This window comes from Microcaecilia unicolor, chromosome 11 (assembly GCF_901765095.1).
Source record: "Microcaecilia unicolor chromosome 11, aMicUni1.1, whole genome shotgun sequence".
In the NCBI taxonomy this organism is placed as follows: Eukaryota; Metazoa; Chordata; class Amphibia; order Gymnophiona; family Siphonopidae; genus Microcaecilia; species Microcaecilia unicolor.
In genome coordinates this window covers 149404902-149416322 of record NC_044041.1, presented here as the reverse complement: position 1 = coordinate 149416322, position 11421 = coordinate 149404902, and the positions used below count along the sequence as shown (strand labels likewise).

The 11421-nt window shown below is 43.1% G+C and overlaps 1 protein-coding gene across 1 annotated transcript in view; it reads left to right on the top strand.

Annotated features, from left to right (window-relative positions):
* The first annotated feature begins 4632 nt into the window (after nt 1-4632).
* Nucleotides 4633-11421, top strand: part of FOXA3 (forkhead box A3) — a 201926-nt gene continuing 195137 nt past the window's right edge. The window contains exon 1 of the mRNA XM_030219751.1: nt 4633-5218. Within this exon, the coding sequence (XP_030075611.1) occupies nt 5147-5218 (72 nt within the window). The 5' untranslated portion in view covers nt 4633-5146. The remainder of the gene's footprint in view (nt 5219-11421) is intronic.

The following is an 11421-nucleotide window of genomic DNA, read 5'->3' as shown; positions in this document are numbered from 1 at the left end:
CTCCGTTCCCCCCCTCAGTTCTGTCCCCCCCCCCCGCACGCAAATGTTTAACCTGTCCTTTTTGTTTCAGTAGCAGCGAGCGACGTGAAGACACTGCTTCAAGTTCTCCCTTTCCTCTTCACGCAGTGTCCGTCCCGCCTTTACGATGACGTATTTCCTGTTTCCGCGAAGGCGGGATGAACACTGTGTGAAGAGGAAAGGGAGAACTTGAAGCTGGCGAGCATTGCAGTGCCTTCACGTCGCTCGCTGCTACTGAAAGAAAAAGGACAGGTTCGTGTGCGCGGGAGGCGGGGGGACGGAGAGGACTCGGAGGGCTTTTGGGGAACTGAGGGAAGGCAGGGAGACTCGCTGGCCATGGAGGGGAGGGGAGGGGGGAACGGAGAGGACTCGGAGGGTTTTTGGGGAGCTGAGGGAGGGCAGGGAGACTCGCTGGCCATGGAGGGGAGGGGGGAACGGAGAGGACTCGGAGGGCTTTTGGAGAGCTGAGGGAGGGCAGGGAGACTCGCTGGCCATGGAGAGGAGGGGAGGGGGGAACGGAGAGGACTCGGAGGGCTTTTGGAGAGCTGAGGGAGGGCAGGGAGACTCGCTGGCCATGGAAGGGAGGGGAGGGGGGAACGGAGAGGACTCGGAGGGCTTTTGGGGAGCTGAGGGAGGGCAGGGAGACTCGCTGGCCATGGAGGGGAGGGGGAGGGGGGAACGGAGAGGACTCGGAGGGCTTTTGGGGAGCTGAGGGAGGGCAGGGAGACTTGCTGGCCATGGGTGGGAGGGGAGGGGGAACGGAGAGGACTCGGAGGGCTTTTGGGGAGCTGAGGGAGGGCAGGGAGACTCGCTGGCCATGGAGGGGAGGGGGAACGGAGAGGACTAGGAGGGCTTTTGGGGAACTGAGGGAGGGCAGGGAGACTCGCTGGCCATGGGTGGGAGGGGAGGGGGGAACGGAGAGGACTCGGAGGGCTTTTGGGGAGCTGAGGGAGGGCAGGGAGACTCGCTGGCCATGGGTGGGAGGGGAAGGGGGAACGGAGAGGACTCGGAGGGCTTTTGGGGAGCTGAGGGAGGGCAGGGAGACTCGCTGGCCAAGGGTGGGAGGGGAGGGGGGAACGGAGAGGACTCGGAGGGCTTTTGGGGAACTGAGGGAGGGCAGGGAGACTCGCTGGACATGGAGAGGAGGGCAGGGGGGAGAGAACAGATCGCTGGAGGGAAGGGGACAGAGAAAATTGCTGGACATCAGGACATGGATGGATGGAGGGGAGAGAGGAAATTGCTGGACATGGATGAGGAGAGGGGAGGGAAGGGGGAGAAAACATAAGGACACAGGAGGATGGTGAACATGGTGAGTGGAAAATATCAAATAGAAAGAAGACACTGCATAAAACAGAAGACACTGGGACCAACGCGAATAGAAAAACTAAATGATCAGACAACAAAGGTAGAAAACATCTTTTAATTCAGAATTTATTAATTGGAATATGTCAGCTTTTGGAAATGTGCATCTGTGATATTTTGCATGTAAGTTTCAGTTTTTCTAGTATTGCTGTATGCTGAGTCTGACTTCTTGAGGTAACTTTCCAGTTCAGAAATTTGCCTTCATATCTGTTGTCATGTGTTTTTCATGTGTGATCAAGGTGCAGTATTCTGCTAGCATGTAGTATTTGCAGCCTTTTTTGTCTTGTTTTTTTTGTTTCACTAGGTTTTGTACTGGTGTTTTAGAGCCCGGTGTAATTATAGTGCTGCCTTTCCACGCATAAGGTTGTAGCTCGTCCTGTCCTTGGAATTAGTGCTGTTATGGTTTGGTAAGGTTATAAGTGTGTTTTTGCACAAGTTTGTGTATAGTGTTTTGCAGTGGAGAATTTGTGTATTGGCTTTACTGAGGTGGCACCAAAACATCAGAAAGGGTGTGGAGCCTAAATCATGACACACTACCTCTTGAAGGATCTATATATGGTCGTTAATAAAAGGAGCTCATTGTGAACACTATCTACCCTAAAAAGGTGTTTTGTGGCTCTACATGAGAATTGTGATATGATCCCTTGTTTCATTTTGTTGACGGTCTGCATTTTCCGTATCGGTATATTGGTGTATTAGTGTCTGCCCAGTGTAATATTTATGGTACAGTAAGGTTCCGAGTGTGTTTTTGCACAAATTTGTGCATAGTTTTTGCAGTTGAGCGATTGTCACTTTGATTGATGCTTTGAGCAACCACTTTATTCTTTGACATATGATACATATCTAATATCTAAAATTCTTTGACATATGATACATATCTAATATCTAAATTTAATTAAAGGTATTAATTGTCAATGGGGTGGAGCTAGGGAGAGGTGCCAGACCGTAGACTGGAGGCGGGGAAGGGAGAAAAGTGCTGGACCAATTGGTATTAATTGCCTTTGGAGAAAGTCTTCAGCTAACAAAGCTTGAGGATCCTCATTAGCTAAAGTATTTATATTTTGAGGTGGAGGTATGGCGGAGCAGAGATAATTTTGTGCCCACCCACTTTAGGCTCAGGCTCACCCAAAATTGGCTGTCTGGCTACGCCACTGGTGCAGCGGGTTGTGGACCTGGAGAACTGGGTTTGATTCTTACTATTATCTAATGGTCAGCAGAGGGTTTAGATCCTGGGGAGCCAGATTCAATTCCTTCCACAGTTCTATTTGACCCTGGGCAAGTCACTTAGCCCTTTATTGCCCCAGGTACAATATGCTACTTAGATTGTGAGCCCATTAGGGACAGTGCAAGTACCTATACAATTGTATGTAAATTTTCTGAACTTGTGCTTGAAAAAGGTAGTATATCAAATTAATAAGCAACAAAAAATTCTCTTCCTTGATAGATGGACAACGTTTCTGCTCAGCAGCCCCTGGAAAAGCATCCCATAGTCCAGGAAGCCAAAATACTTGCGGCAACATTTTATGCTGCTTATTCTAGAACGTCACCTGTGCACCTGTCTGGATAGTGCCACTGAAAATGCCAAATAAATGCATAAGCTGAAGCCAGCTACCTTATAGGCATTCCGGGAGTAGAGTCAGCACGTAGCCGGTTAAGTGCCAATATTTAGTACTTAACTGGCTAGGATAACTGCATTAATAGGACTGCATAAAACACAGTCCTATCTTTGTGCAGTTCATCAAAGCCAGTTAAGTGCTGAATAATAAGTGCAATGCCTTTAACCAGTTATGTTTTATTCGGCTTGCATACCTGGATACTCAATGCCAGTTCCTGGCCATGGCCCGGCATTGAATATCTGGGAATAAAGCAGGCGGTAGTCAACAAAATGCTGGTCACCGCTGGATGAATATTAGGCCCTAAGAGAATTAGATTATTTGGGGCTTTAATTTTGAAGGATGTGATTATCATCTATGGAGTATGTGAGGTCACCCAGAGATTACCGTGTGATGGCTCTGGTGGGCCTAAAGGTAGGAATCTTCCTAATTGGAGATGGACACTCTGCTTCCCAAGCCATTGCTGGGAAATGTATATAGGAAGGTGTTATGAGAGCACTGACTTGTAATTTATGCTGTGCCTCTAGGGGGTGCTGGCAGAAAAGAAACGAGGCATTGCCTGGCAGAGTCGAGCAGTTGTTGGATAGTGCTTTATACAGTAAAAGTTCATGTTTTACAAAATTTCCTCCAGTCTTTTCTGTGTGGAAACAGCTTATAGCCATGGTAGTGGACAGTTAATACAGACAAGAGAGGTTATATTAGGACTGAGGACCGTGATTGGTCCCAGGCACTATAAAAAGAGATTCTGGGAACAGAGAAGCTGTTTCTAACAACTTGAGGGTTACTGAGCCATGCTGGCAGGACTTTAGGGAAAACTATTTCAGTGGCTGATGAAATAGGAAGGATTGGGACTACAGTCTTGGAGCGATTATGGTGTCCCAATTCTGCCATTAACTATTTAGAGAACTGCGAGCTATTACTATGATTTGTAAGCCCCAGGAGAGCTATATCCAAATAGAGTACTGCACCTATGGAGAATTAAAATCTCTGCTTATATTATACTCTTGCTCTTGGTATAAGTGAATTTTAGTCTGAAATCTGGAGTGACTAGAACTGCAATACAGGTATGCAATTTAACCTGACAGAGCTCTCATCTGGCTCTCATCAGGGAGTTGTCACACATTGCCTTTCTACTTATTTCTTTCCTAATTTCTAATTAATGAGTCCAGTTTTGATCACCAGCCCCTTTTTTTAGAAGGCATCGTAGCTGAGTTAATAATGAGAGCTCCAGCATCTCAGGCTGAATAAAAATTCCCCATCTCAACAACTAATATTCTCCATCCACCCTTATACTTCTCCTTGACACCATTACTTGCAGCTTTTGTGTGTGTGTGTGTGTGCTGCATATACATGTATGTGTGTGTCTGGATTTGTGCATGTCTGTCTATATTTATAGTTTGTTGGATCCAAAATGTCCCTGACTGATGGCCCGGGACATGAGGAAGCACATTTACGAAAGCTGCAGCACCTATCCAGGTAACACCAGAGGGCAAGATAGCCCTTTACATTCTCTAACAGATCCTCCTTCTGGTCTTAGCACCCAGTATTCAAATTCAGAGTGGGAGGAGAGACCAATCTGGGCATTATATAGACCTGGAAGGGAGACAGGCTGTATGGAACAGACCTTCCTTCACTGGAATCAGGGAGAGGAAAACATTTTGAAAAAAAAAGACATCAACACATGAAAGACCATTGAAAAAATTCCTGAAAAATTCCATAACCTATTGCTTTGAATTTCAGCCAGAAGGGAAGCCTGGTTACTTAAAACCTTGACCCAATGAGAATTAAAAGTACATGCTTACATATCTTGAGTCAGTTGCTCCTTTGCAGACTAAACCTACTCCTTGGTGCCAGATTTATCACCATTTGAGTGGAGAAGAAGTTTGGAAACCAGGTACCAGAAAAATAAAAGGATTTTTTTTAGTCCTAGATCAGAGCAGGAGCTCTGATCTAGGGAGGCATTTGGTAGTTTGCACCCACTTCCTACAGCTTTCGGTGCACTTCAGCCGCTGTGGGGAAACTGCTAAAGAGAAGAAACGAGAATAGAAAAAGAGCACAGGACTGGAGGCTGTTGGGAGAAGCTCATGGTTGCGGCCACTTGTTTAAAAATTAAAGTTTTGCTATAGAGACTTGTTTGCAGTGGGGGATTTGGGATGCTGGGGTCAGTTAAAATGGAATCGCATGAGATACCTGACTGGACTTCCTATTACACAGAGCCTACAGAGGTAAGAGCTGACGTTTACAAACTACATATATTTTTTTTAATGTAATTTTCCTGTTTTTGGAAGGTACTGTTTGAAAAATCATAGGTTTTCCACTGGGTCTCTGGGCAGATGTCCTTGCAAAAAAGTATTGCCAATTAAGTAAAGGACCTGCTTGCTAGGCCCTTTACTTATTTATGGTGCTGTCATGGCAATTTGGGGTGCACTGTGCAGAGAATAAGAGCAAGGTCTTTTCACCAAAGTGCTTTTATTTCCATGCTTATATTAAAATTGTGTTAATGGGTGACAGTCCATCTTGAGAGTAACTGTTTCCTGAATGGCTTTCCTTGTCCAACCTTTCAGTTCTATTTTACAAGACAGACTTCCCTATAGTAGGAAACTTGTTGTCAATTAAAGCAATCTTTCTTTTCCAGTAATGTGTGCCAGAATTCCTGATCTCCTGCAGCAGTGAAGGATGATGCTGTCTCCCATATCTCGAGTATAATTAATAATTGTATATTCATTTCAAGCTATAATTGATCGAAGAGATGTTCTCTTTCTGTACAGTCTGTAGTTGTGATTTAATTTGATTACGAACATTCCTCTTTCTATAGTTTAGTACCAAAGCAAACCATGGTTTGAACTCCACCAGAACCAAAGAGATGGAGTTATTTTGTTTTACAAAAAGTCCAGTATCGCTTGAACCCTACACCCAAGCAACACCATCAAGATGATCCTGGGTTTAAAATATGTCATTGCCAGATTGAGGGGTAAATTTTGTGCATTTACATAGTAACATAGTAACAGTAGTAACATAGTAAATGACGACAGAAAAAGACCTGCACGGTCCATCCAGTCTGCCCAACAAGATAAACTCATATGTGCTACTTTTTGTGTATACCTGACCTTGATTTGCTTCTGCCATTTTTAGGGCACAGACCGTAGAAGTCTGCCCAGCACTAGGCCTGCCTCCCAACCACTAGCCCCGCCTCCCACCACCGGCTCTGCTACCCAATCTCTGCTAAGCTTCTGAGGATCCATTCCTTCTGAACAGGATTCCTTTATGTTTATCCCATGCATTTTTGAATTCCGTTACCGTTTTCATCTCCACCACCTCCCGCGGGAGGGCATTCCAAGTATCCACCACTCTCTCCGTGAAAAAATACTTCCTGACATTTTTCTTGTCTGCCCCCCTTCAATCTAATTTCATGTAATTTTGGGATGCGTGTGTGCTACCCCATGCTAAAAAATAAAATGTATTTTTTAGCGCTGGGAACATGTTCTACACTAATCAGTTAGTGCAGCTACATTGCCACGTGCTAACCAATTAGCACGTGCTTAGTGCGTGAGCCTTACTGCCCACATAATGCGTGGTGGTAGGGGCTCACTCATTAATGGCCAAATTAGCACATGGTTATTAATTTAAAAAATAGAAAAATTGGCTATTTTACCCCAGCGGTAAACATGGCCTTAGTGCATGGGAATAACCCACATTTTACCACTGTTTGGTAAAAGGGCCCCTTAGAATGGTGTGAAGGTGGGGACAGAGGAGTAGGCCCTTTTAAAGAAGGCAAAGTTCTGCTTAAATCAGATTAAAATCTATGTGTGGGAGCTGGGACTTCAGGAGCCAGCTCGTGTAGAGTAGGAGAGGTGTACTAAACAGGAATCTACTGTATCCATGACAGATCATATCCCCTACATAAAATCCACCCTCCCTAAGAACATATCCCAGTCATGAAAAAAATATCACTGCATAACAAAAGATTCCGGCTTCCTCCCATACCCCTACCCCCTCTAGAAAAATATCCTAGATTCAGTTTGCAGGAAAGATTCCTCAGAAAATGCCCCATCCCGTAAGCCAGAAACAATTCTAAACAGAAATCATGGTATTTATTTTCATTTACCACAAACAAAAACTGATCACTGGAACATGGGCCATGGCCACAGATTATGTAGTTCCATTCCATTCTATTCTCTAGTATTTATAAATCACTATATCCCAAACGGTCCAAAGTATTGTACAATAAATTTACATGTAACCGCACTATGTACATACCACAATAGCTGTCATATAACTAAAACAGATTTTGATTATGAACATAGTATTTCCAAAGTAAATACATTTTCCCGTTTATGAAAATGTGTATACAATTGCTGTTTAACTTAACTGAAGATTATTCCAAATGGCTTGATACAGAAAAGAATTATCTAAAACTTCTTTAAAATACAAAACTATAACAGTTGGAACACACAAATTATTTTAAATACACAACATAACAGCTTAAAATTTCTAGGTTCAAAGTGGAAAGTGTATTTTAATTAACAATGAAGTAAGTGGCTCTTTCGAATTTCTTAAACCCATAAATCAGCTGCAGTGTTTTGTATAATTTGAATCTTTCTCAGTACTTTAGTTGAAATTCCAGACTAGAATGAGTTACAATAGTCTGGTTGTGACACTATTAAGTGCTGTTTCAAAAGAGTGAAATGATCAACAAGATCAATGGGTTGGATTTTTTGTCAAGCAGTTCTCAATGGCCTTTTGTGGCCTGTCTATAATATGTGATGCACAGAGTGTTTCCCCCTTTGTGAATACCTGACAACAGGGGAGAATGTTATATCCCTGGACAGCCCTCACCTATAATGTCCTCCCATGCAGAATGTTAATGGGTATCCTCTAGGTGGTTTTAAATATTTTCTGAATTTTTAATCAACCAATTAGAAACTATTTGAAATTTATTTTTGTATAAAAATATTGAGGGCCCATAGGAATAAAATGGGCACTGCTGCAGATAACTCGAACTAAGCTTTAGTAAAAGACCCCCATTGGTAGGAAAATGAATTTTTTTATGTATTAATTTGTTTTATACAGCCTACTTGTTAATAAAAACCATTGAAATACAGATTTTCTTAGATCTGTTTTTAAGGGATTATTTCAGGAGTTTTGCATGCTATACACATAAATATATACATGCACAATGAAATACAGGCACACCCAAACCCTTGGAAACACACACACACACAGGCAAACATATGTGTAGCCAAAAATGAACAAACATAAAACCATACACTGAGGTAAACACATACATACAAACACAAAAACAAGTCCACACAGAAGTACAGAAAAGCAGCACATGCACACACATAAACATAGGCAAATGCACACAAATCATACATAAACCTGTGCATACGCACATACAGAAACACATAGTAACATAGTAGATGATGGCAGAAAAAGACCTGTACGGTCCATCCAGTCTGCCCAACAAGATAACTCATATGTGCTACTTTTTGTGTATACCTTACCTTGATTTGTATCTGTCTTTTTCAGGGCACAGACCGTGTAAGTCTGCCCAGCACTAGCCCCGCCTCCCAACCACCAGCCCCTTGATTTGTATCCGTCTTTTTTCAGGGCACAGACCGTATAAGTCTGCCCAGCACTAACCCCGCCTCCCAACCACCAGCCCCGCCTCTGCCATCCAACCTCCGCTAAGCTCCTGAGGATCCCTTCCTTCCGAACAGGATTCCTTTATGTTTATCCCACGCATGATTGAATTCCGTTACTGTTTTCATCTCCACCACCTCCCACGGGAGGGCACTACAAGCATCCACCACTCTCTCCGTTAAAAAATACTTCCTGACATTTTTCTTGAGTCTGCCCCCCTTCAATCTCATTTCATGTCCTCTAGTTCTACCACCTTCCCATCTCCGGAAAAGGTTCGTTTGCGGATTAATACCTTTCAAATATTTGAACGTCTGTATCATATCACCCCTGTTTCTCCTTTCCTCCAGGGTATACATGTTCAGGTCAGCAAGTCTCTCATACGTCTTGTTACGCAAATCCCCTACCATTCGCGTAGCTTTTCTTTGCACCGCTTCAATTCTTTTTACATCCTTAGCAAGATACGGCCTCCAAAACTGAACACAATACTCCAGGTGGGGCCTCACCTTCAGATCCTCAGATACTATCACCCCAAGAACCCTCTCCCTGTCTGTACCTATCAGACTCTCACCGCCTAACACATACGTCTCCCATGGATTTCTACTCCCTAAGTGCATGCATTTCTTCGCATGCAGACCATATTGGATCATAGTATTTCCTTCTAAGAGATTTTCAGTACTGTAGGGAATAATTTGGACTCGTTATCTGTAACATTTTAAGCCATGCCAGATTTTATTCTGATTTGACTTAGTCCCATTGATCAAATAAGAAGCTCTTACATACAGTAGCCCCAGGCTCCATGACTAAGGCTCAAAGTGAAATCCAGACTGACTCTAGACTGCTGTGCAATGGAAATTTTCAAAGTAATTCCTGGCCTGGCATATTACATCAAAATCAAGCACTCCACATTCGCAGAAGGAGCATATAAGGAATTAATTTCAAATAAAAAGAAATGTTCTCAGCTAGTTGATCTTTTCAAGATCCAGGAACTAACAGCAGTAGGAGTTTAGAGGCAGCTGGATATACAATGCTTGGAACATACTCCTGAAAATAAGTGGTTTTTTAAAGACCATTTTTCTCCTCATAACACTGTATAAGACAGCCACACTTGTGCATTTTAACAGCAAACAGGGAGGCCCTTTGACAAAACGGCAGTAAGCCCAGTGTGGGGTTAGCATGGAAGCCCTTACTGCCACCTCAATGGGAGGATGTGGTAACAGCGGTTAGCATATCTGGGTTTAAAAAAGGTTTGAACAAATTCCTGGAGGAAAAGTCCATAGTCTGCTATTGAGACAGACATGGGATTTGTAGTATGGAATGTTGGCAGAATTTGGGGTTCTGCCAGGAATCAGTCTTCCTGCATGGCCATGTATTTTTGCAGCCTTTTTACTTGCTGTGGAAAAAATGCTGCTGCCGCTACCACAAGGCCCTTTTTACCACAGCTTGGTAAAAGGGCCCTTGAATGCAATTTTGGGTAATCCTAAAATATTTATACATTTACGCCTGGATTCTATATTTGGTGACTAAAGTTGTATGTGCAAATCAGCACACATTGCCATGAAACGTAATTATTTAATGAGCCAATCATCTGCTAATAAATTATTGGTGCTAATTGGTCTTAATTGGGAGTTATGTGGACATCATATTCTATAACGATGTGTGAGGAACTCCTATAGTGTGTAATTTCAAGGGCGTGTGGACAGGAGCATTTCTGGGGGCATTCCATGGGTATTCCCAGAATTTACATGCATTATTACAGAAAAGACTTAATCAACGCCTAACTTAGGTGCCGGCATTTACACCTGCTTTCAGCAGGCACAGTTGCTGACGTCTAAATTTAGGCACTGTTTATGCACTTACCCTAGGATTCTATATATTTTTTTTGTTACATTTGTATCCTGTGCTTTCCCACTCATGGCAGGCTCAATGTGGCTTACATATACAGGTACTTATTTGTACCTGGGGAAATGAAGGGTTAAGTGACTTGCCCAGAGTCACAAGGAGCTGCCTGTGCCTGAAGTGGGAATTGAACTCAGTTCCCCAGGACCAGAGTCCACCACCCTAACCACTAGGCCACTCCTCCACTCCTATATATTGTGTCTAGTGTTCTGCTCCGAAATCCAAGCATATTCTATAACAACACACATAACTTAATTGACTTAATAAGCACTAATTGGCAATAATTAAAATTTACGTGTATAACTTGCTAAGCGTATTCTGTAACGCACAGCACCTAAATTCTAATGCACAGAGCCAAAAAGCAGCACAGGGCATTAGGCAGCTCCTGAAATGGAAATGGAAACCCAGCTTTGATTGGCCAGTTCTGACTCTAGTCTCAGCCAGTTTCATCTACTCACCAAAATTACCATTACATTTTATTTTCACAATGCTATTCTAACTTTCATTCTTAATGTAAATCTTATAGAGGATCTAGAAAAATGTATAAAGAATGGCATGCAAGCTTTAATGCTAAAAAATGCAGGGTCATGTAGTACAGTACAGGGTGAAGTACTTTTGTGCATGAAAGAAGAGTGGGACATGAGTCTTAAGGTGGCCAAACAGGTAGAAAAGGCAAGTACAAAAGTCAAAAGGATGCTTGTGTGCATAGGGGGAAAGGAGATGATTGTGCTTCTGTATACGTCGCTGGTCAGACCTCATTTGGAGTATGTGAACAATTGTGGAGATCTGCACCTTCAAAAAGGATATAAACAGTATGGAGTTGGTCTAGAAGGTGGCTACTAAAATTGTCAGTGGTCTTCATCATAAAGCATTTGGGGAAGATCTCAAT